The sequence below is a fragment of the Micromys minutus genome (assembly GCF_963924665.1).
Source record: "Micromys minutus genome assembly, chromosome: 8".
Taxonomy (NCBI): Eukaryota; Metazoa; Chordata; class Mammalia; order Rodentia; family Muridae; genus Micromys; species Micromys minutus.
Genome location: NC_137977.1, coordinates 52831558 through 52858304, shown reverse-complemented (window position 1 = coordinate 52858304; position 26747 = coordinate 52831558). Strand labels below are relative to the sequence as shown.

Sequence of the window (26747 nt, the reverse complement as noted above, 5' to 3'; positions counted from 1 at the left end):
TAGAAAACATACCCACCATACTCTATGATAGTATTACAAAGTATTTTTAGAATGTTACAGTTCTGAGCATTTTTAACACCTTCCTACTCCAAAGTAAGGTAGTACAGGAGATGGTGTAAAAACAAAAATGGAATAAATAATTCTTCTACAAAGAAAAGTCAATTTAATACTTGAACTCTGTGGATAGCAAAGAACAGTTCTGTGAATTTCTGGATGTAGGAAGAGGTTTGGGAGACAAAAGGTCCCAAGTGTGGAATGTAGAGAGACCCATAAAAGGTAAACTGACAAGGAGCCAGACTTGGGTAGAAATTTACAAAGTAGCATTTCAAAATTCAGTAAGTCAGCTTGGAAACTACAAAAGATGAAACTTGCATAAAATTTGTAGTTACATGATCAGACGCCAGTGTCTGTGTCTAATGTGTGAATTAGTATGAAACACATACATCCAACCCAACCCGGGTTCCCAGTCTTTAAGAGTAATGCATTAGCTCTCACGGAGGAAAAGGACACACAGAAAACTGTGCTACTCCACAAGAGGCTGGGAAAAGAGTTCCTGGCTTCAGCTCAAGACTGTCATCAAAGCTTCATAAAATGAAAGGTTCTCCCATGTTTAGTATCAAGACTCAAAAACTGTTGAGTTGAAAAAGGAAGAAAGCCATCTCAGAAAAAGCAAACAGAACAATTTCAGAGTCATAAGAAACTGCCCAATTTGATTCTCTCCCTCAATCCATAAAATATTGCCATTATACATAGACAGTCATCCTAACCCAGAGTTCAGCTGAAGACTGAAAACAGATGCTCTCTTACAGAACCACACTCTGCACTAATGAAATCAACAATGATACACATCAATCACCAAGCTGAGGGCTGCAGAACTTCAGGTCTTGCCTGTAAAAAGTCTCACCTAATTGACAAGGCCATCCTTACTACTGTGGACTCGAATGAGCTAAGTCAGGAGGCACACTGCTAGGCAATCTTAAGGCTGCTTTATAATCGTAAGGAAATATAACACTTTAGGTGATCGTAAAATGCATTGTTTACACTAATTATGTCAGGAGTAGCCTCTGTTATCTATAACTGGGTGTTCAAGCTATAAAAATTAAGTTTGGAGTCCCAGCTCAACTTCTGTAGCTATGACACTGTTGGTCAATTAACCTCTGAATTTAGCTTGTCTTTGAAAGCATCAACTCTAAGATACACCTACTCCCATAAACCCACCTGTTAAAGATGTTCCTTTAGTAACAGAAACAGTAGCCCCAGCCTCCCCAAACCAGGTGTCTGTCAAGTCATTTAGAAGCATGACAGAGGTACCTGTAATACTTACTACCTGGCTCTTGGAAGGCAGTCAGTAATCAACCAGTTCTGATGTAACATCTGCACCTGTTCCCAAATAACAACTCTGAGCCTTAATTATTTATGAATAAATGCCTAGTCCATAAGCTTTGGCTCATTCCCTGCTAACTCATAATTTATATAACCTGTTTATTCTAGTCGATGTCTGGCACATGGTTGGTTACCTCTCCTCAGTTTCATACGTGTCCATCTTCCTGAGTTCACAGTGAATCCCTACTCTTGACTCTTTCCCAGAATCCTTTCTCACTCTCTCGATATGACCTACCTTTTGTTTCCTACCTCTGCTAATGGGCCACCTTTTATTGACAGGTGATGCTTCCACACAGTACAAAAGAGAGTCTCTCTACATTCTGGTGGTAAATGTGTGTGGGAACCTAGAGGAAAGCCAGGTAAGAAGCCTGGATGTGGGGAGGGCAGAGGTGGGGGAATCATGCGTCCCGCCCCCAAAGATGAAATGTATGCATAGGGAGGAACATTTAGGCACAGCATGAGGGTAGTACTCAGAAAACCTCCCAGAATAGGTAGCTACAGCAGGTGCTGCTGGGTAGCCCGTAATGGGCAATGTGTGCACCAGGTGAAGTGATGTCCAGGGGTTAGAAATGCACCATGAGCCAGGAGGCCCAGGTCTTCCATTTCCCCTACTTTACATCCTCCAAACAAATCGGACTAACTAGGAAACACCTAAGATCCCATGAAGAGGAAAGGATAAAAGATATCCTCTGATCTTGGATAAAAGTAATCAGGAAAGGCCATTGATGCTCCAAAGAGCTTGTAAGATAGGAAAGGAACGGCCCAGCTGTGGGAACCTGACAAGCCAGCTAGAAATTGGTGAGTAGTGGTGATACAAGCAACACCTTGAGAAGCAAGGCCTGCAGATGGAAGGCCTCCTGACCTCCGAGTCCCACGGCAACCCTTCCAGTAGAACAGTTATGCAAAGCAGGAGGCACAGGCAACAGTTTACATTAAGATGTAGCCCTGCTTATGGTGAGAAAGAGGTTCTAAGGTTACTACGGCAGATGCTAAAAGTGGCCTGAAGACGGCTTAGTTCAAACACTCTTCTGAGAGGCAATTTGGGGGATGAGGGCAAGTCATTGAAACCCGGGGTTTAAACGGATGGGACAAGTAATGTCATTTACTAAGTTGAGCAACAACAGGGATAAGCTCATGTAAGGCTGACAGAGATCCAAAAGTCTGGGACGCCCATCTGAAAACCAAGTACACACATGAGCCTGGAGCCCAGGGAGATGACAACTGGCATATGGACAGAGGAGAGCAGAAAAGGTCTGGCAGCAGCTTCCAGATGAAAAGTCACCAGGAACCACTGCCCTGGAAGCTGACCTTTGAGATGTGCCCACAGTTAGTGACTGATGAACTCAGCGATGGGTTGCTATTCCTTCAGCAGTGAGGACAGGCTCAGGAATTAACTATTCATAGCCAACTGCTCTAAGATCCCAGACATCATGTTCCAAGACAGTGAGTGAGGCATAAGAACTGGAGGTCCAGAAAGAGAAGATGGTCTATGGTGGTAGAACCACTTTTCAAGTGTTCCTGTGTTTTGATACTTTTTCTCCTCCTGAGTATGGCACAAATGCCAAGCAGTTTCCATAGAAACAAACAGCCCAGACCCATAAGAAATGAAGGACCAGAGGGAACACTGCAAAACATGTACTGTTCTTAGCATTTCTGAAGCTGAATATGGTCAAATCCCCCCCCCCCCACACACACACACCACATCCGTGACATAAAATTTACAATGAGCTGGATCAGGAAGAGCACTACCTGCTTAGCGATGAAAACTCTTTGCAGAGAACCAAGTGTGGTGTGGAATGGCCTTAATCCCAGCACTTGAGAGGCAGAGGCAGGTGGATCTCTGTGAACTCAAGGCCAGCCTGGTCTACACAGTGAACTCTAGAGCAGCCAGAGCCACATAGAGACCTCAAAAACCCAACAAAACAAAACCAAGTTTTCCAAATCCCCCTCCCCTCTACCTTTTCTTCTTTTACACCGGTTCTCCCGGCACCCCAGGTTGACATCTCACCCTCTTGCTTCAGGTGCCAGCATTACAGGCATGAGCTACCACATCTGGCTTTGCAAGTTTGATCTCTAAGCAAGACAAAAATTACAGTGCAGAGGGGTCAGTTTTCTGTCAGATTCACATTCATGTCTTTTAACTGTTGTTGTATGTGTGTTGTCCAGGAAACTTTATCCAAGCTTAAAATGCTACCCAGCCAAGATCCCAGGGCCACAATGGTAATAACACCTATGCGTGAGCTGTGAGCTTGTACCACTTCCCCAGAAGGCTGCTGGCTAGCCCTGTGACCATGCCAGAAGATGCACCAGTGACAAGCCAGAAAGCAGAAGCTCACCTTGCACCTTCTAGGTGGCATGCTGCCTTCCTGACCTCACATGCCCTGCTCGTTAACCCCTCCCGCACCCTTCCAGTCCCCTTTGAATGCCACAGAATTTGCCTTATCCTCTTGGGCAGTACATGACTGCAAAGGTCATGTCCAAACTGGATCCAGGGGCAATGGTCCTGTCCAGCACTAAATGCAGTGAGCAGGAAACAAGCAAGCTTTCCCACCATTACTACACCGAATGGGAAAACTATCTCAACAACCAGCTACCAGACAGAAGCTGTATAATACAGAAGAAATCAGAATACACTGAAGCCTGTTCTTGGCAACAATTAGGAGGATAAAGCAATATTCTTATTTTTATAATGTATAAAAATAAAGCACATAAAAAGACAAGTTCAGTTTAAAAATGTCAACTTTATTTGTAAATAAACATTAAAACATATGCTGTATTTATTCAGAATGTCATAATCAATGCAAAAATAGAACCTTCTTCCCTGTAAATGTTAATACTGTGAGCTAGATACATGATATTTAGTGAGGACTTTAGGAATTAATTCTTTAAAAATCAAATCTATAATTTATATACAACTTTATCATACAAAATATATACAACAGCATAATTCTGGTGTAGAAAAATGAGATTGCCAAAATATAAGCAGGTCATTTACACAGCATGTATTCTAGTTAACTTTTCCAAGGGATTCACCAATTAGTCGAACAGCGATACTCTTGCCTTCATCCGTCTGGATCACAAGTAAAGCTTCAAATCTGCCCACAGACTCTGGTCTGAAGTGCACAGGGATGTGGATGTAGTGCCGGGCCCTGTGGAGGACATGAGGACAGCGGTGATACAGCTGTCTGCTGCAGTTCAACAACACTGAATCCTAATTTCTCTAATGCTAGTATTTAACAAGATACTGGGGAGAGGCAAGAAAAATCTTAAACCAAGGTGCTACAGCCTAGCATGCCTAATGTGTGGTTTAATCCCCAACATCGCTCCTGTTTTCTTGAAACAGGGTTCTCAGGTAGTTCAAACTGCTTTCAAACTTGCTGTGTGGCCAAGAAAGACCCAGAACTGTAACCCTCCTTACCTACACCTCCCACACTAGGGTTTTGTGACTAGTTATAGAAGCCAGGGCTTTAATCATGATAAAGGTAAACACACACCCAGCAGAGCTATGTACCCGAGCCCAAAACAAACAAAATGAAACACAAAACAAAAATGCCAATTGGATTAACAGAATACTGGAACTCTATCTGGGGCTAGACAATTAAAACAGGAAAGAGAAATATATTTTTCTTCTCTGCACCCATATACAAACCTAAGTCACTATCGACATATATATATATGTATATATATATATATCATAGCTTTACTTAATTCAGGCATCAAACTGTACTATAAACAACTCCCATTCTTATCAACATTACTGTGTTGAGTTTGCTCTAAAATATGAATAAAAAATTATTCTTGAAGCTTTATTTTTTAGATTATACAGACTGGCAAAGAGGGTCTATGTTAAAGAACAATATTAACAGAGGCTTGTCCATAAAACTGTCCCTAGATATACTTTATGGCTATGGTGAATGACCTTTCTATACTTTATGAACGGCCTGCCCATATGTAGTCCACAACTTTTGGTTTAATCACTACAAGTCAAAGTCAATAGCTTTTCAGACTCTCCCTATGGCGATGGATCCTAGTCCCTCCACAGAGTGACGGATTTGAAGTTTGGTAATCACAAGTGGCATACACTCTTACTAACAATGTTTGTTACTAATGTTTCCTAATGAAACTCAGTATTGGCTCTGAGATGCAGAAGAGCATCCCAGGCTGAAAAGATGGCTCAGTAGTTAAGAGCACTGGCTGCTGTGCACCAATCCCAGAGGACCTGATGCCCTCTTGTGGATTAGCTGGTATCGGGCACACAAGTTACACATATATATACATGCAGGCAAGGAGTCACACACAGAAAATATAAAACAATCTTCTTAGAAAGCAGGAAAGGACCGGAGAGATGGCTCAGTGGTTAAGAGCATTGATTGCTCTTCCAGAAGTCCTGAGTTCAATTCCCAGCAATCACATGGTGGCTCACAACCATCTGTAATGGGATCTGATGCCCTCTTCTGGTGTGTCTGAAGACAGCTATAGTGTACTCATATAAATACATAAATACATACATACATACATACATACATACATACATACATCTAAAAAAAAGAAACCAGGAAAGAGCTAGTTACTGAAAATTCTGCTTATTTTCACCTGTGGTGAACCCTTCCCCAAAAAACACATGATTAAAAATAAAATCAATCTTTAAAAATCAAAACAAAAAAATATATTCTCTCTTTTGTTTCTAAGTTTCTTTAGATGCAATAAATATGATCCAGTGTGATGGTTAACATGGTCAAGCAGACAAGATCTAGAAATCACTGAAGAGATGCATATACATATATATGTACATAATATATATTATTATACATATATATACATTATATACATAATATATATAGAAATAAGTCCCCATTTTCTACCGAGACTGTTATAGTGCAATCTACAAGAATCTACAAGCAGCAGCAAAATGGTGACTCAAGCCAGGCAGCTTCACACAGATGAACTACATCTTGTTAAAAACTGAGATGAAGCAAAACATATGACATAATCTCACATCCAATTGTCAAAATGACATCTGAACTTAGGTGGTGTCAATATTTAACAAACGCAGTGTCGCAAAGATGACTAGCATGCAAACCGTCTGGGGGAAAGCAGCACTGAGCTGGAGCGGTTACGGGGCGGCCCTGAGGTTATTAAGCCGTGTCTGCTGTGGACACAGTGAGCAAAAGGGATCCGCACGGGGCCAAGTGACCCACAGAGTGGTGACACACCCTAGGCTGGATTCAACTGCTTGGCTATCAGGCAGTGAGCAGAGCCCCCCCCACGCCCCCGCACTGCGCACCAAAGACGAAATGAAGCTGCAAAGAGGAGATTCTCCTGTCCTCAACCCCACACAAGTCCTGTACGCCACCCTTGGAACAGCGATTCTCACTGAACTCACCTCAAAGAGTACTTGGAGTGCTTGATGTGGAAAGGCGCTCGGGGGCTCAAAAACTTCAGCTGAAAGTAAGAGGGAACACACTGTAGCGGTAGGAAAATTTGGAATTTGTCATATATAAAACTTGGCTTTGCTTTAAAGATAAACTGAGTAAATTTAGGTTCAGCCAAAAAAATTAGAGACTGTAACAGAAATACATTTAAAGAGTTTTAGCATGAATTTTCTCTATTTTGGTTAATGTAAATGTTATCTAGAAATGCACTGTGTAGCAGAGGATATAATGAAAAAGAGTTAAAAATTTTAAATTTGATTTTCAAATTAAAGACCAAAAATTGCAAATAAATTTCTTTTCGAATACAGACAGCATTAAAGCTTTTTTAAAAATGCATTGCAACTGAAATATACAGAATGTATCTTGATTATAATCAAGAAAATAACATTTTCTACTTACTGCATGAGTGAGAAAAGAATTGTTTCTCAAATTGACTTTCAGTGTCCTGGACTCCCCAGGTTTGGTTGGCAGGAACGTGTAGACATCCTTTGGGGCATATACTCCACGGTGGCTCAGGTCAAGCTGCCTGCTTTGGGAAGAGGGTTACAAAGACACGGAGTCTGTAGCTACAGTTCCCATGCACGCCACAGTGCAGTGCGGCTTCTGCACCTCAGAGACTCTGCTTGTTTAGGGCTTATCCAATCCGTGTGGGTGATGCCACAGGGAGGCTTGTCAGGAGGGCCGGGTTAGGGGCACTGTGAATGTGACTTCTTTCCCATTTTTGCTTCAGTTCTTGTCACCTGGGCCAATCATATTTCCATCGGCTATTCTGAGTTGTCCACAGATGCTGACCTGAGAACCTTGGCCTTTCAAATGGAAATGAGGGTGTTGCTCTTTCAGTCCTGATTCTATATACTGACCTGCCAATCTGCTCTCTAACCACTCTCTGGACTTCACTACAAAACTGCTAACATGACATTCACCACAGACAACTGTCTGTCATATTTCCTGTTTACTTCCCCAGTGTTTTTCATGGCTTACGATCAAACTTACCAGTATAAAGGCAGGACCGTCAGAGCCCCTCCATTTGAAAACTGTGGAGGTGGGACTAGGGCAATCCACCACCACCCCTACCCTCTACTTTAGCATCTTTGAGCATCATCAGAGTTCAAAGAATGAGAGGAACAGGTAAATGAACAGCAGAAAGAGAATGCTTTTTATAAAGTGTTCTATTTCTTTAAAACAAAATGCATTATTGCTAGCATTAGAAGGCAGATGACCAAATTTATATATTAAACTTAGTGGGTTTTGGTATACCTTCTTCTTCTAAAATTCTTATTCCAGAAATAAATTAGACTTAATTATCTGTCATAAGAAAGATTTTTCATTGGATATGATAAATATTATTACCACTAGAGAAGAATAAATTAACGATATAAAATCTACTCTTAAAAATGTTAAGAATGTACTTTCAGGGCTAGAGAGATGTTAAGAGTAAGTTAAGAGTACTTCCTGCTCTAGCAGAGAACACAGATTGTTTTCAGAGCACACATGGTAGTTCACAACTGCTTGTGACTCCAGTTCTACAGGATCTGACTGCATTTAAGTGGTAATACACTCACACAAACACACATACTCATCAAATAAAAATAATACAACTCTTAAAAAAATAATGACTTTAAACCTGGGCATGCATGCCTATGACCCTAGTTTTTGGGAGCGGTGGGTGGGTGGGAGATTAAGAGAATTTTAACATCATCCTCAGCAAATACAGGTTAGCCTGGCCAAAACAAACAAACAAAAAACCTGCTTTCTTAAGCTGTTGATTGTTTTATTTGTGTAAGAAGCTTCTGTACAGTGCACTGGGACCAGAGGAGAGTACTGGACTGATCCCTCGGAGCTGACATGACAAGCAGTTGTAACTGCCCAGTCCCCAGCAAACGCAGCAAGTGTTCTTAACTGCTGAACTATCCCCCAGTCCCAGAATCTACTTTCATACTCTTCTTATAGGAATATAAAACAGCACAACCATTTGGGGAAAACTATTTGCTGATTTGTTTTAAAGTTAAAATATGCTTATTGGGGTAGTAATTAGTTATTTTTATTCAAAATGAATAAAAACATTTATTCTCAGAAATGTACATGAAAGACAGGTGCAGTAGTGCATGCCTTTAGTCCCTGCACTCGGGAGGCTGAGGCAGGTGCACCTCCGTTAGTTCAAGGACAGGCAGACCTATAATGGTGATACCCTCTCAATGGCCCCAAAAAGAAAGGTACATGAAGTAATGATTATAGTACTCTAATTCATAGTAGTCCAAATTATAGGATGTCCAAATGGCAATAGGAAAGTGTAGTTCATATAAATGGAATGCAAAACAATAAAAAAGAATAAACTCTGTATGCTCAACAGCACTAATGAATTACGGGAAGTATGATGTTGAACAAGGCCAGACACAAAGATGTACATGCTTATGAAACCCAAGCAAAACTGATCCTTTGAAACAGAGCAGAATAAATTTTACTTTAAAAGGATACATTAGAACTTTTCAGAGGAGAGACGGAAGTGACCCCTCTGAGTACAAAGGTATGCTAGTGCCACACCGATAGCTCACCAACATGCACAGAAACTCTCAAGACCGACAGACACAGTGTACATACCCAGGCATGTGAATGGAGGTCTCAGAAACAGCACGGCTCCGAGACATGACTGCAGTGTCTACTTTAATGAGGGTATCTCCAGAAAAACGTGAGTCTTCAGGATCATTTTCTGCTCTGATGCTCTGTACAGAAAATGAAAAAAAAAAAAAAAAAGAATACTCCAGAAAGCACAAAAACATTTCCTTCCTCATGGAAAGTTCATTATTTAAAAAAAAAAAAAAAAAGACTGTGGCCTGATTGTTTTTGAATCCTTTGAACTGCAAACTCTGTTCTGCATACTGTTTATATTTTTTGCTCCCAATGCAAATGTCCATTCACATACATACACATAGACAGCAACCTACAGTTAGGTCAAACGTGGTTCATGAGGAGTTTAAACAACAGAGGCTAATGTAAACTGCAAAGACATAAACTAATAAAGCCCAACAAGAATCTTAAGACATGAGGCTATACAACATATTAATGAAAGTGAAACTGTATCAGGAAATCATTATGTATAGTGAGATGTTTTTCATCTAGGGTTTTTAATATATACACATTTGCTTATTGTATCCAGGACAATACTCACCTGGCCAGAGAGCTGGAATCTCAATGTGTGTTTCATGTGAGGTTCTTTAGCAGGGTGGCACTCAACATCCCAAAACTGGGCATAATTCCCTTTGTCTCTAGGCAGAAACATGATGGAGATCTACAAAACATGTAAGGCAAGACATACAGGCTCCAACTTTACACACAGATTAGGAATTCAAACTATAGTGTAAACCAAGTAAAGTAACAAATGCATTTACATTGGCTAATTTCCCCTCTGAAAAAATTCCTTTGAGGCCTAGAGAGATGGTAGAGAGATGGTGCAGTGGTTAAGAGCACTGGCACTCCTCTAGAGAACCCAGGTTTAGATCCCAACACCCACATGATGGCTTACAACCATCTATAACTCTGGTACTAAGGATCCAAGGCCCTCTTCTGGCCTTCTCAGGCACAGCATGCATGTGGTTCACAGATGTACATGAATAAAAGTTCATACACATAAACTAATCATTTTAAAAGAAGGATTTGAGTAAGTTTATCACTAGTATGGCATATCTAAAATATATTTGTGTTAAGCCTGGATACAGTGTTTCCCTCAAACATGCAGTGTGTGCTGTCATGGAGTAATGGGATTTTCACACTACTAGAGTTGTGTCCCACAGACCTGAGAAAATCCCTCATGAAAACAAGCTTCTCTTTCAACCTCACCAATGAGGCCTTCCCAGTGAGACGTGAGACCAGAGAAAGGTGAGTGTCACCAGCCCAATAAAGCAAATGGTGCTAAACTGTAATAGCACATGCCGTGAGTAATTCAGAATGCTGGTGGGAGCTAGCTGCCCTGCTCACACATCTTCGGTACACACAACCTGCACATGTGCACCTGTGAATGCTCAACTAAAGGGCCCCCAATGGCAATTCTGGTTGGTTACAACCGGAGAAAGCTCCCAACAGTGAGCAGATGTCTGTAGCAGGATCCAGGGCCCAAGAAACCTAGGTGTAAAAACAACTGGACCTTTACAACAGCAACTGGATTACTGTCTATCACACACTCAATACACACCCTGAAAACTTCCACACTTAACTACTCAGTCAGCCTGTATATCACACTGACCAATGCTTCAAAAGCTTATTGCACACTACCGATACTTTTCAACCATGCAGCTGCCCATGAATAACCCTACATTCCTATTTATTAACTCCCAATTTACTATGCTAAACTTGGGTAGAATTGTTTCTTTGGTTTACTGTCAGTGTCCTATCCAGAGGGAAAGTATATCTGTTCACATTTCAATAGGAAAAGTCACACATCAGTAAAAGACAAACAAACAAAACACCATGCAGCTTACATTCCTAAGTAAACAAATATACATGCATGCATGCATACATACACACATACACACATATATACATGAGAACTCCTGGCTCTCTACTCACAGTGAATACAGCATTAAGACCTCATCAGAGAAGTTTCTTTGGATAGTGGTTAATGCAGAAACTCATAAACAGTCAAAGTGCAGGGACAAATATCAAGGGGGTTCTCAGTCACAAATGGGACATATGTACTACAAGTTCCCTTGCCTAGGCTCAGAGACCATCTGTGGAAGAGAGGGTTCAGAGGATGAAATGAAAACAGTGTGTTCTGGACATGACAGGACTGCTGATCTTACGTGCTCACAGCAGGGCGGTAATGGTGAAAATTCCAGAGCACTCCCAGTTAGCTCTCTGCACCTCATGCTTGTGGCTCAAAACCTTAGGCTCTCAGCTACTGCAGTAGCATCATGGCTGCCTGCCTACTGCCATGCTCACTGCCATGATGGTTATGGACTCCAACCCTTTGTAAGCCCTAAATAAACTCCTAAATTGCTTTGGTCACAGTGTCTTATCACAGCAATAAAGAAGTAACTAAGACAGCAGGCAGACCCGCCTGCCTTGGAACACACTACATAGAACAGGCTGCCGCGATTTAGATTCACCTGTTTCTGCCTCCAGTGTCAGGATGTCCAGCAGCCATTTAAATTTATTCAGAAGTATATACCCAGAAGTAGAACTGTTAAGGCATATTGAAGTTCTATGTTTAGTTTAAGAATTTTCAAATCTTACTTATGTGACTACACCATATTATAATACATTCCCAACAGCAACACATGAGAATTCTAGTTTCTATATGCTCAGTAAAACTCTTGTGTTTTTTTGTTTGTTTGTTTGTTTTTGTTTTTTAGGATCACATCTTAAACATTTTAGTAGATTAGCAAGTGACAGCTCATTTCTGACTTTGCATTTTACTGATGACTAACAATTCTAAGTGTTTTAAATTAATGGCCACTTGTATATCTTCTTAGAGAAACATCTATTTGAAACCTTGGCTCATTTTAGAAATTAAATCATTTGTCTAAGCACAAATATTAAATATTCTAAATGCAAGTCCTTTGTCAAATACTTGATTTCCAACCATTTCTCCCACCTTGAGGATCTTTTTATTTTATGGATGAGTTGTTTGGATGCGTATGTATTACTAATTCTAACAATTCACCAGTCTTTATTTGTGTCATACTTAAGATGCCACTGCATAATGAAGATTTGTCGTACGTATTTTCTAAGGGCTTTATACTTTTTGCATTTACATTTTATATTAAAACCCATTGAGTTAATTTTCTGTATCGTTGCTGTAGTGTGCATGTGTAATTACCGTCAGTCTCACACGTGTGGCCACTCATCCCCAGTTGGTGGTGCTGTTTTAGAAGCTCTTGAACCTTTAGGAACATTGAGTCCAACTGAAGGAAATGGATCCCTCGGAACAAGCCTTGAAGTGCTATAGCTCAGCCCACCTTCCTGTGCTTCTTATTCGGCTTAAGTGAGGCAATGGGGAGTCCCAGCCGCACACTCCTGACACCGGTTCTTCTCCTCCATAAAGGGCTGGATCTCCTCGAACTGGGGGCCAAAACACACTCCAGCCCCCAGGCTGCTGCCTGTCAGGTATTTTGTCGTTGCAATGAGCAAAGTAACTAATGTTTGACCTCAGCAGATCATGTCATCTGACTGCCATTTGGTGTGTCTGTCTTAGTTCCCTAATAGGAATGTCAGCTGAGCACAGACATGAGGGCTGAGTTCTATGCCACTGTCTGTTCCTAGTCCCCGAGTTCAGACTGTGAGAGGTGTGAAACTGAGGACTTTTGAGTCCTCCCCACAGGACTCTTCTCATGCTCTGTCCATTACTGGGAACGATCTCTGTGAACTTTAGGACCACTCTGTCAACTTAAAACAAAATTAACAAGAAACAATAGTGTATGAGCATGGAGAAGTAAAGGAAGGTTGAATAGGAACACACAATCAAAAAGCAAATGCTTAGTCCCAGAGATTCTGAAACCTAAAAGGAGAAGACTCCACTGAGAGACAGACAGACAGACAGACAGACACACACACACACACACACAGAACTTTTCCTGATTATTTTGTTACACAATACATAACACACCTGGTACCATCCTCCCACATCCTGGTTTATACCAAAATCAACTTTTCTATTAACTATGAAATTTTCTATTAATCTCAAGATAGATTTAGTGCCATCAATGATGGGCTGTCACTATGTCAGGTGCAAGTGTAGCAGCTGAAGCTAGGACACTCTCCTGAAGATCAGTGGCTCAGTACAGGGTCACACAAGGTCATATTGTGGCCAAGATTAACTGATCCTAAATAAATCTGGAAGAGCCTGGAGTTCCTGTGCTGTAACTTTCTAACCATAAATACAACTTCAAATGGAAACCAGGTTAATTTTGGAGCACTCTATTCTAATTCTGACATGACAAAGTTCCAAGGCCTTCCTTCAACTAACTTTCTCTGTTACCAGCATATTTAAATTCTACAGCATTCACCTATTTGCTCTGAAAGGAGTTTTTTTTAAATACAACAACTTTTCTGAAAAGTAAAAACAATTAAACCCACAAACAGAGCAAGATTTAAAAAATTTAAAACCCATATACCTTTAAAATTTTTTATGTGCATGTGTATGCGAGCGTGCGCGCATGTGTGTGTGTGTGTGTATGTGTGTGTGTGTTTGTATATCCAGAGGCCAGATGAGTCAGATCCTTTGAAGCTGGAGATACAGGTGGTTATGAGCCACCCAACATGGGTGCTTGGAAACAGCAGGAAGTGCTCCTAACCACTGAGCCATTTCTCCAGGCCTCTGGCGAGGGTTTTGAGTGACTATGTACATAACAATAACAGAAACGAGGTCATAAATCTGTAAGAACCAAGAGAGTAATGGGAGGTTTTGGAGGGAAGAGGGGAAGGTATAAAATGATGCAACTATTATAATCTCAAAATATTAAAGAGATTGATTTTAAAAATAATACTTTGAAAATAAATAAAAGTTCACAATAGCAGAGGGTTTTGCTACCCATGAAAATATACTGAAAACTAAACTGTGACTGTTGAATTTTTCTGAAGAATGGTGATTCCAATGGCTATGGCTGGTAGACTGAGCTACTCTTGATAGTAAAGTGTGATTTTATGACACCAGCAGCTGCAACCCTTCTCCCCACACTCAGTGCTATTGAGCTAACACTTCTCTGGAAGCAGACATCTGCCACAGCACAGCGGAAGTAGACCTCCTCTCCAGTGGAAAGCTGGTCTGAAGGAGACAAACTGAAGCAACCAGATCGCATGATTCATTCCTGGTAGAATAATATCAAGCTCTTACCAGCTGTCTATAAAATTCCAAAACTCACCTTTTGGATGCCATGGCCTTCTAGTGTTCCAGAAATGGGAGAACACCTGAATGCTGTGTAGGTAGCTCTAAAAACATCTCCAGTTTCATCAACTCCCTGGAAAATAACCATTTAAAATAATTAAATGGCTATTTAATTATTATTCAAGTTATAAAAATCATATTCAATAAACTAATCAAAGAGATCCCATTACTATTATAGTTATGGAAGGCAGGACAAATCCATCTCACAGTGGATCTAGAACACACAGTCACTCCTAAGAAAGAGCCTCCTACCCAGATGATCTCTGTGCATGCCTTTACATCAGTTGTCACCAGCACACAAAAGGTTAAATATGTCCACTGTGAGCTTGATGTTATTTATAACATCAAATGATTGTCTGCCCCAAGGCCCCCAAGTAGCCTGCCAAATGTACATTTTAATACTACTGCAAAACTAAATCATCACTGCAATGTATCTAGTAACTATCTACCTTAACTGTGTCACAGCCAGGCATAGTGGTGCATACCTTTGATCCCAGCACTTAGGAGCAGAGGCAGCAGGATCTCTATGAATTTAAGGTCAGTCTAGTATACACAGTTCTAGGCCAGGCAAGGTTACATAGAACTCTTCTTGTAAAAAAGAAAAACAAAACCAAAAACCTGCCAACAAACAATACCACAAAATACTGAGCCATATAAATGACAAGCTGTTCTCTGTGGGCAGTAGCACTGGAAGAGCTATGCAGCAGGTGCATGGGGACCATCACCAGCAGTGTCCACCCCACCTGCAGCAGCTCCCATGGAAAAGGCAATGTGTGCATGCAGGCTCAGTGACAAAACCCTGGACACTTCTCAAATTATTTCAGATAAGAATCAGGACTAGGGGAATTAAATGGAGTAAGCGCTTTTGTTTTGTTTTGCATTTTTAAATACATTTTCCAAGTTGACTCTCAGAATTATCTGGTGGAAAAGACCAGATACACATCACCCCCGCTGATAGAAAAGCACAAATGAGTGCACTGGCAGCACACACACACAACCAGGATGTCAACCTGCGGTTGGACTCAGGGTCTCACACAGCTCAGAGTCTCGACAGTCAGATGACTGACCTTGACGTAAGGGGGGGCAAAAGATGACAGGTACCACTTCACATCTGTGGGGCCACAATTCTCTACTTCCAGATAGTTCTCTGAAAAGAAAAAAAATGAACCACTTGACTCTGAAAGGTTAGCGGCAAGCAGTTCTGTGACTAACTTCATGACCTTACAATCTACTACAGAATTTTCTAAAGAATCAGATGTGTCGCATATCCTGTTTTTGGATTTTTTTCTAAAGCACAATGCAAAGATACTGAAGGGTGGTAACACAGAAGCAAGATTATAATGAACTACAATGCACAAAACTCTAGAAGCTTAGCTACAAGAGTGGCACACTGTGGGTTCACTCAAAGGATCTCACAGAGGAGAAACAGAAGGCCAAGCAAAGGACAGAGTCCTGAAAAAGCAGACTAGACAGGCCTAGATTTAAGCAGAAGGTGTCTGCTATGACAAAAAACAGACTTCATTTAGTCAAATGACTTCTCCATATGTGAAGCAAAGTCAGGAGTTGAAGAAAGTTAAAGGACTAGGAACAGCTGGGACTAAAACCCCTGGAGCAGAAGACAGGAAAGGTCTTGAGATAAGTGAGAGCAGGGTGAGCTACTGGGGTACATGGCATGGTCTAGGAGAGGGCTACAGAGACAACAAAGTCATGGGAGGTACCATGTCACAGTGAGACAGGGTGTTCATTTAGCAAAGGTCTGCAAGAAGAAAGAGGCAAAGATAAAAAGAAATTATATGAGGACTTTGAAGGAATATTAACTACAGAGTACCTACAAGATGGGAAAGACCAGGTTTATTGCTTAATATGCATAATATGAACAATTCAATAAGGGAATCTACCCTCAGTGATGCTTGAAACAGCCTCTTAACACATGGGGCTGTATGCAGCCTCTTGAGAACCTCAAATCAGTGAAGGTCAGACCCACTGTGGTAGGGACCAATAAAAATGGTCCCTACAGGCTCATAGGAAGCTGCACTATTGAGGAGGTATGGCCCTGCTGGAGAAGGTGTGTCACTGGGGATGAGCTCTGGTGTATCAGAAGCTCAAGCCAGGCCCAAAAAGTATAACTCTCTCTTCATGCAGCCTGCTGATTTTGATGTAGAACTCTCAGCTACCTCTCCAGCATGCACGTCTGCTTGTGTGACGCCCTGGCTATGATCCCTAGCATACAAAAACAACCGAATACTGAAAGCAAAGCACCAGACTGCACACAGCAACTGCCATCCCACCCACCTGACTTTGGAAAACCATACCTGAGGTTTTACCAGGTTCTGTTGGAGGAAAAATCACTGTCTTGCTTCTAATTTCAACTTTTGTGGAAGGCGGTTTTGTTTTTAGTTTTGTCAAATGACTAATGGAAGGCTCAGGTGCTGGAGCAAGAATTCCAAACGTGCCGAAGGAGGGCAAATGAGGTAAAGGTTCTTGAGTTAAATCTTCTCGAATTTGAACTTTTACAATTTTCTGAAACGAGCCAAAGAGTAAGACACAGAAGTAGCTACCAGTTTAAAAGACACATTCTAGTTTTTAAGTCATGGTAAAGAAATTCCAAACAAATAGTTACCGGGCGCATACTTTCTATCACTAGTCTGCCAAGAAAACTGTTCAGATCACAAAAGGCAAAATTTTGTCCTAAGTGATCTGAGTAAAAATACCTACTTCTGAAATGTAGATGTTAATAAGGACTGTGAGACTGAAAATGAAAGGGATGCTGCTCAGAAGAACACAGAGACATACCTTCTGTCCATTATCACAGTGTATGTAGATCAAACCAGTCCATGGCAACATTGACTCTTTTGTGGACACGGAAAAATTAGGACTCACAAGAATTTGCATCTTACTCCTTTAAAAAAAGAACCAATAATGAATACTGAGAATACTCTTCACTTTTATAGTAGTACTGACAAAAGTTAGAAAGACTGTTTTACCAATAACCAATCATTTTTCCTGTGACTAGGAGGGAAAAAAACAGAGAATGTGGTTTTTCTCTCTCAGTTTCCTGACACAGTTCTTCTGGCCTAAATACCAACAATGGCAAACAGAAAGCATACTGGTACAGATCCCCAGCCCAAGGGAAAACTCACTGAAATACAAACCACCGAACAGAAATACTACTTCAGCATCAACTCCAGACAAATTTATACTACACAAATCCTGAGTCAACTTTCCAGTAAAATGAAAGAAAATGTAGGAGGAAGGGTGTGTGTGTGTGTGTGTGTGTGTGCGTGTGTGTGAATAATCCAGTTATTGATCTATATTCTCAATTTCTCTCCAGGACCATGTATGCTAAGGGTCAGTTTAAATGAAAAGATCGAACTCATGTCTATGAAAAATCACACATGTCAAAATAGCATGGCAAAATTCTTTTCCATTGCTAATAGCCAGTACATGGGGCCCCAAGGTCATTTGTAAAGTAACTGTTTTACCATACCCCTTTCATCTTACTCACTGGCTGGCAAAGGCCTGCAGCATGTGATGAGCACTCAGTGCAAGCTGACTTGATTGCTTTACTCCACAGAACTCAGGGTACCCTGTCCTTACATTAGCTCAGAGCATTAGTCTGCAAACTCTACACATATGAACAGTCATCGTTTTGCAAATGTAAATGAACTCCGTGTTATTCTTCTGCAGTGCAGTTAATTACAAACACTGAGCACCTCCAAGGGAGAGAACTATGTTAGCCAGAGGAACCCTCAGAAAACTGCAGAGCTGTGATTCTCAACTTGTCTGTAATCAGGCTGCATACAGAGCATACCTGAGTAGGAACTGTTCTTAGAAGACTCCATCTTACAATACTTTGTGTAGAAAATTATAAACTAGGTTGTAGCTTAGACATGTTACAAATCAGAAAGTTCTGGCTGAAAAATGTCTTCAGAAAAATAAAATAAGAACAAACAACAAACAAAATGTAATGCGCATGTCAAACCAAGGCAACAGAAGGCAAAACAGCTAGGTTTTATAAGAGACTGCCAACCCTATCACATACCTGGCTTTATTCCCTACATGGTGGATTTGTTAGCAGAATAGTGCATCAGAAACGCTTTGACGTCTTCTATTCCAGGGTTCTGTTCCTCATCAGCCATCTTTCCTCATCTTTACCATGACAGGGCACCCTACCTAGCTATGTGTATGATCTCTACTCCACTAAAAGGAGTGATTCTTAAATGGGTCACAAAAATCACATGTGTACTTTGTTGGCACAAAGCAAACTCCCACCGAATAACTTTATTTGCTTCTTTGTGCAGTGCTGAGAACAGAAACCAAGTCTTTGTACATGCCAGGCAAGAGCTCTGCGACAGAGCTGTGATCAGAGCTGTGATCAGAGCTGTGCAGTGACCAGAGCAAAGCTCGAGGAGGTAGGTTGGTCCTTCAGTTGGGATGAAGAAAGGAATCAGTGGGAGTGGGAACAGAAGGAAAATATGATCAAAATACATGTTTAATATGCATATAAGATGCTTTATACCCATTATATGTAACTAATACATGCTCATAAAAGGGCCCCAAAAATCTGGGCACTCTAAGGCTGAGTGAGGGAGATCTGAGTTTGAGGCCAGCCTCATCTACAGAGCAAATGCCATGACAACTAGGCCTACACTGATAAACCTTGTCCCCACTCCAAAAAAAACAAAAATAAAATAAAAAGCCCCCATGATGGCATTTGAATAAAACACGGAAGAAAAGAAAAAACATACTTACTCTGGCATAATAAATCCATGTTGTGGTGTGACTGTTAGGCAATGAGCTGGCCAGTACAGCTCAAATTTCAATATGGTAACAGAATTATTTATAATCTGGAAACATCCAGTTCTTGCCAAATCACCTATTGTATCAGATAAATAATGTTAATTGCATTTAGCCATAATGAAAAAGACACATGATAGTAACAGTGAATCCTGAGTATATACAGTCGTATAGTTTATTTTACTTTTCTCAACAGTTTAATTGTAGTAATTCTGAGTCTGTGTTAAAGTGGGTCTTTTTGATAACTCCTGGAAACTAAAAAGACACTGGCTACACTACACCAGATTAGAGGGACTAAAACCCTGAGAATGCTCTCACCTGGTTTCCCTGTAGGAAGCACACCTGTCCAGTCTTCCCTACTCTGAACCCAGTGTCACTGTCGAGTGAGTAAGCAGCACGTGGGGCTCCTTAGGTGGAGTCACCACCTGTCAGGTCTCTACAGTTAGCCACAGACACAGAGACGCAGACCTCATTCCTAAATGCTCTTCTGAGAAATTCTTACCAAAATACTCACAAGAAGGAGCTACCAGAATCAAGTGTTCCGGATGGACAGCCCACCTTTCTTCAGAGGTTGGTGTGCCCTGAGCTGGGTGGGCAGTTTGTGAGAGAAAAGGAGGACCTTGAGGGCCTTTAACTGGTAAAACATCCAAAAAGACATTGCCACTTTGTCTTCCAGAAGTTCCCAATTCACTGGAGAAATTACTTAAAGATAGAAAAGAAAGATAATGTTAAAATATTAACAAATCTAATTGTTTCACATTTTTATCTCAGTGTTTCATAAAATAAAAAATCATGACAGGAGTAAAAGAGTGTGATACAGCATATCTACTTCAGGAAATACAGAGTCTCCATGTTTTTTAGACACTTAAAAGGACTTTATAGGGCTCAGGATACAGCTCTGAGACAGGGTGGTCACCAAGCATGACAATGCCCTGGGATTTGACTCTAGCATTACAGGAGAAAAGACAGAGAATTACAAAACAAAAACAAACAAAAAACAGTGTAAGCTACAAAGTACATTTATAACTTCAATCAAACTATTTGGTCATTTTCATCTTTTTTTTTTCTGTATCTTAAATCTCTTAAAAGTTTTACTGGAAAATGGCCCAAAGGAATGAAAAACCAAATTTACTAAGCATGGTGGTATACACCTTTGATCTCAACACTTTGGGGCAGAGACAGGTAGTTCTCAATGAAGGATGTCCACATAGGCACACCCAGCCAGCAAGAACTACAGTCAGACCTTGTCAAAGAAAGAAAAAAAGAAAAACCAAATTACTTTTTAACAAAGCTATAGCTGCAGTGATAACTGGTTTCACACAGTGACACCAAAATCCATTAAACAGCGGTCTTCTGGGAAAATGGAAATACAGCCTCGGAAGACTCTTACTATCCTCTAGTGAGTTTCATAATCACAAAGGTACAATCAGAATTGAAGTTGTATTGTGCAGTGTTCAAATTCTTTCTGACTCATGGAACCCAGCTCTATTTCCAATCAACACCCAACAGAAAATCAGAGGGGAACCCCCCTGCCTCCCTTCTTATATGGAGATTTGCCTTAAGGCAAAAGAGAATAATGGGGTTAATTAAAGAAAAGTATGTAATTATGGCAAGGATATACTATAGTGTTCGATAGGAACTGGAGGGGCTGACACAAACTCATGTTTGCTTTGTCTGACATATAGAAAGGTGGGCTTATGCACGAACCCATGCATTTCTTACTCTTCCACTATAAGAGCATAGGTGCATGCAGTGCCAACCCTAGATTTGCAATGTCATTCTCTAAAAAAGGGACTTCTAAGAGAAATGTGCACTGGGCAAGGGATGTCAGATAAACTTTGAATATCTCCATGTGCTAATGAGATAAGAAAATACTCTAGGACTGATGGAAGATCCATCTAAAGAAATAATGAACCAGAATGAGACGGGAGAAAAAGGTCGCACTGACTCTATAAGCCACCCTGCAGTTAGTAAGTACACAGCAAAGCCTCTTCTTTACAGTGGACATTCAATGAATAAATACAGAAATGTAAAAAAGAGGATAAAGAAATACCTTTGGCTACCTGACAGGAATAACATGAATCAGGCAACAATTACCAACAGATGTAAAAAATGTGATAACAAAATGATTTACCATATCTGAATATTTGTTTAAAGATACTGATTTTTGTACCAGAGACACTATTTTAACCAAGTGATAGAAACATTGATACTGCTGACACAATGACACACACTTCTAATCCCAGCACTCAGGAGGCGGAGGCAGGTGAGTCTCTGGGAGTTTGAGGCCAACCTGGTTAATACACGAGAAAACAAAAGCCACCAGGTCGGGTCTATACCATGAGAATACACAGAAATAAAATTAAACTGGGCCATTTCTTTGAATTTGCAAACTAAAAAGCCATTCATAGGAAAATGGCCAGCAGAGGGCTGTAAACCGTTTCTCTATTTCACTAGGAATACTCAGGAGAAAAGAGATGGCTTGGGCAGATCTGGTAATATCACAGCCAGCACATAAATGCCTGTCTATGGAATGCTTGTAGTAGCATGTTTAGTGGTAAAAACTGCATACACCTGTCTATAGTAGAGAGACCTGGAATTCATGAGCCTGTAGGATACCCCTTTAAAAATTACCATATAAATTATTGAAATACTAAACTATAAAACAGAACATTCATACTTGAAATAGCTCCCTTCTGCCATGTGTTGCTGGACACAGAGAACCTATGAACTAGTATCAACATAAAAAGTATCTAGGAAGCACAACGAACAATCTCAAACTATAATCCAATTATCAGCAAAACTTAAGTATGGAATTCTTTTGACTGAGGTTCTGACTTGATAATTCATTCATATACTCTCATCTATGGGTAAGGAAGGATAGAGACTGTTCCTTACTGAGAAGACAGATCACCAAAATACAATATAATCAAAATACAATATAATCTTGGATTCTAGACAAGAGACAAAGGGGATCTTCTTTTACAGTTTAACTATGGAGAGTTTTACAGCAACACTTAAACAATGTATAAATAGAGTTCGTGTACTATGGATATCTGTCTTGATGTTAAATGCTCTAATTCTGATAGGTTAACTAAGGGAGTAACTTCAGGTTCCTCATTCCTGCAATTCACTGTAATATAACTAAGACAAAATCTCTATAAATGAGAGATGACAACACAGTGTGGTAAGCAATTAGAATATCTGAGTATCGAGTTTTTCAAAAGTAGTCTATACTATCTTCAAACTTTTCCAGGAGTTTTAAACAATTTCAAATTAAGCTAAAAAGGTGCAAACCTGAGAGAAAATAACACGGTATTAGGGAAGAAGATGAACTGCATGATGAATCTCTCATGGAATCTGGGAAAGACTTCTGTGTGTTTGTTTTACCTTTTAGATTCAGCACTGGAGGAAGGCTGAAGAAATTCTCTGCTACAAATGGAATCTCTGAATTCTCCAATTACTGACAGGGTAATTTTACGCATGCTTCCATAAAAGAGCTGAATGTCATTAGGCCGCTGAGGAAGATCACGTGCTGCAAAAAAAATACGCTTTGAAACACATAAATCCCCACACAAGCAGAACATCTACACAGAGCCGTATTATTTCCTTAGTTAGGTAGAAAGTATCTCATAATTAATATCACTGACTGGTACAGATCGTCTACTATCAGAGCAGACAAACACTGAACCAAAATATAACTATCATCTTTGCCACTCTATGACCTTTAGCAACTTAATGAACTTCTCTGAGCTTTAGTTTTCCTTAGCTATCTGGATGGTAGTAATAATCTATCTCCAGGGTACTGTGAATGTTTTTCCAAAATACACAGTGAGCAAGACACCATTCTAGTTCTTCAGGTCAGCTAAATTTCCAGAGTGACACTCTGAGGTAGGTATTATGAGGTACATATTTAAAAAGAGGATTCTGAAGCACAAAAAGGTTAACAGTAAGTTTCATAGTTAAGTAAATCTAGGAACTAGTCACTAAATATTTCTACATTAATAAAATAAGTGTATATATCATGGGCATCTTTAGATTAGGCTTCCTAAATGTAGATTTATAAGAAACTTGAGTGTATTTCATTCAATCATTCTTTAAAAGGTATATATTTTTCAAGTGAAAAATCAAAAAATAACACAGTAAATTTGTCTTGTTTTTCTTGAGTCAGGATCTCATGTAGCCCAGACTAGTCTTGTACTTCTGACCCTGCTGACTCCACTCCCAAATGCTTGCAATACATTCACTGATCACAATGCCCGGCAGTAAACTTAAATTTATAATAACTGTGCTATGATTATAAATTATGAGAACAGGTTACTTATTACCCACTTTGTAAGAGACCAAGACAAAAATTTGTAATAGTGATATGTTCAAACAGATGTCAGTAACACAGAGTTCTGTAGCCTTTTCACAGGCAATGAATGGCATCCATCAACACAACCAGATGGGACAGTGTATATTCATCCGCACACAGAACCCCTAAGTGTACACGGTACTCTGATGTCCAGAAAGCTGGTCCAAGTCCCAACTCACACCACCTTAGATGAGTGATCTTGAAAGTTATTTGCGTTCCCAGTAGATTTGCCAAAGTATCTCTTCTCATGATAGATTTTTGAATTTTTGAACAAGGAGCTACCCTGAGACATCGTTCCTCATCCTAGTCCATCTTCTCTACTTTGTCTGCATTTCTTGTTCAATTATTAGTCAACAGTCAACTCATACTCAATGACTGGCCCTTTCTCTATGCCTCCCCATTTTATGGTATAAAAATTATGTATGTGTTTTTATGTCTTAGTACATTTACTTTGTGTGGATAAATAAACACAATTAAACATCTGAATGTTTCTCTCAAGTGAGGCTAAGAATCTAGGCTAGTGCTCTGCATGACTATTTAGGATTTTTTTTTAAACACCATAGCATCTCTAAACATGATCATGAAACCTAAAACAACATGAACCTGAGTGTAATAATGGCCCACATCCCTCTTCCATTAATGAGCCTAAAATCTAGATAATTCACAGATATCTAAAATATTTATAAAGCAAAGCTCTTTAATCTGATTTTCAAAACAACTCTTACAAATAAAAAACAGGAAGGAAACTGAAACTCACTGATGCAGCTTGTTCAAAGTCAGACAGCTCAGACTCAGACAGACTCCATTTCCAAAGGAAACTCCTTCCTGTTCTCATCCCATGCCTAGATAATACCACAAGTGACCCAAAACATCAAGGACGTTACAATTCTTACCTTCGTCTATAAGTAGCTCATCCCGAAATGCCTCGGCAAAGTCGATGTTTTGTAGCACACTATGTTCTGGAAGGATCTGCTTTATGATTCCTGGTTTATGCAACAGAGCTCTGCCACAAAAGATTTATATTCACTTTATATATAAAGTTACCTAAACCAGATTTTAATTAAATTATTCAGCAAACCCCAATTACAGCTATATTCCTACATAGATCCTATTTCTTAAATCATAAAATAAGTACTTTTTAGAACCAAACCTGCTTTAGAAGTTCAGCTTAAATGATAGTGGAATCATTAATTTTAGTTCAATAGTAGTATCAAAGTAGAGGTTCTTTAATATAGAGTAGAAAGAGAATTGGATTCTTTTATTTATTATGTATCCGCATACAGCTTTCTGTCTGCATGTAAGCCTGCAGGCCAGAAGAGGGCACCAAATCTCATTCTAGAGGGTTGTGAGCCACCATGTAGTTGCTGGGAACTGAACTCAGGACTTCTGGAAGAACAGACAGTGCTCTTAACCTTTGAGCCATCTCTCCAGATGAGAATTGGATTCTTTCCAGGGCTGATCTTGCCATTATTGACAATTTGGTCAAAGAACTTGCCTCAGTGGGGAGAAAAGAACAATAAATAATAAGCTGTTTATGGAAACATCTAAGTAACCATTTAACTACTATAAAAAGTAGGCATCTTCCAAAGGATGTTTACAGTGAGAAATAAACTATAAATCTCTCTGTGATTCTCAGATGTTCACAACCAAAGGAAATTTCAGTACATAAGTTTAGGGTAAACAGAAGTTATGGAAACAGGAAATTTGACTATGTCCTTTCTCCAAATTATTCTAAAATAATTAAGAAGCCAGGTTTAACTGTGCTTGGTGGTACACACCTGTAATCCCTGCACTCAAGAAGGCAGAGGCAGGCTCTATGAATTCAAAGACAGCTTAGCCTACACAGGACAGAGAGGGATACGGAGAAAGACCCTGTCTCAAAAAAAGAGAGAAAAAAAAAAGCCATCTTCAAAGGATCGCGCTCTCAACATGAGTTTCATCTATCTTGCACTGGCATTCTCTAGCCCAAAATCCTCCATTTTGCAACAAGCAGCACCCAGAACTATACACATAATAATGCACCAATATTTTAATCACACTTGACCTAGAATAATATTCCAAACTTTCCAACTCAGTATATTAAATCATATGAATATTAGATGTATCAACTTTTATAAAGTATCTATAAGGTAAACCATCTACACATTTCTAAAATATAATGATTCTTTCTAATAATTTATAGCCTTTCTAGAAATATTCTAATTAACCATGTAGGTTTATATAATATAACCTGGGGTAGGAAAACCATGAGGTAGTATGCTTTAAGTATATAGGAGCAATGTGAAGCATGAAGGCCCAATTAGATAAGGGAAATAAAGTGTCCATATGTCAAGGAAGAAGGCAGAATGTAGGGAAACACATTTATGGTTCCTCCAAGTATCTCTAACTCACATTTGCCAACTTATGAGCCATACAAATTTTACCAATATTTTTCTTCATCTACCATTTGACTAATAAATAGTGAGGTATGTTCTGTTTCCAAGTCATCAACTGTCAGATTTCACTGGTCAGCCCCCAACGTTGTTTAAGGTAAGCTCTACCTTCGGTACTGCTGTCTGGAGATCTCATCACCACCAAACAGGTAGACAGTTAACAGTTCTGTTGCAGGTTTATTGTCATTGTTTCTGCTTGATGGATTGTATACTAAAGTAATATCCTGACACACAAAAAGAAAAGCAGGAGTATTAATATTCAGTATTTTACCCTAGTAAATTATCTCACTCTGAATAAACAGTCCTACAATACTAAGGAGACCACAGACAGAACCCATGTATACTCAGAAGGCAGAAACAGGCTAGTCTCTGAAGACAAGGACAGCCTGGTCAACAGTTCCAGGATAGCCAGGACTATACAGAAAAACTCCATCATGAAGGGGAAAAAAAAAAAAGAAAGAAGAAGAAGA

At 39.9% G+C, this 26747-nt stretch overlaps 1 protein-coding gene across 1 annotated transcript in view; it reads right to left on the bottom strand.

Annotated features, from left to right (window-relative positions):
* Positions 1 to 4254: 4254 nt before the first annotated feature.
* The window catches only part of CEP192 (centrosomal protein 192), a gene marked incomplete at its 5' end in the record, with an annotated part of 77654 nt that continues 55161 nt past the window's right edge, over positions 4255 to 26747 (bottom strand). The window contains 14 exons of the mRNA XM_080920495.1: positions 4255 to 4532; positions 6767 to 6825; positions 7215 to 7341; positions 9414 to 9535; positions 9982 to 10101; positions 14669 to 14764; positions 15759 to 15838; positions 17004 to 17211; positions 17485 to 17590; positions 19444 to 19567; positions 20003 to 20190; positions 22879 to 23023; positions 24739 to 24848; positions 26386 to 26501. Coding sequence (XP_080776621.1) covers positions 4391 to 4532; positions 6767 to 6825; positions 7215 to 7341; positions 9414 to 9535; positions 9982 to 10101; positions 14669 to 14764; positions 15759 to 15838; positions 17004 to 17211; positions 17485 to 17590; positions 19444 to 19567; positions 20003 to 20190; positions 22879 to 23023; positions 24739 to 24848; positions 26386 to 26501 — 1743 coding nt within the window. The 3' untranslated portion in view covers positions 4255 to 4390. The remainder of the gene's footprint in view (positions 4533 to 6766; positions 6826 to 7214; positions 7342 to 9413; positions 9536 to 9981; positions 10102 to 14668; positions 14765 to 15758; positions 15839 to 17003; positions 17212 to 17484; positions 17591 to 19443; positions 19568 to 20002; positions 20191 to 22878; positions 23024 to 24738; positions 24849 to 26385; positions 26502 to 26747) is intronic.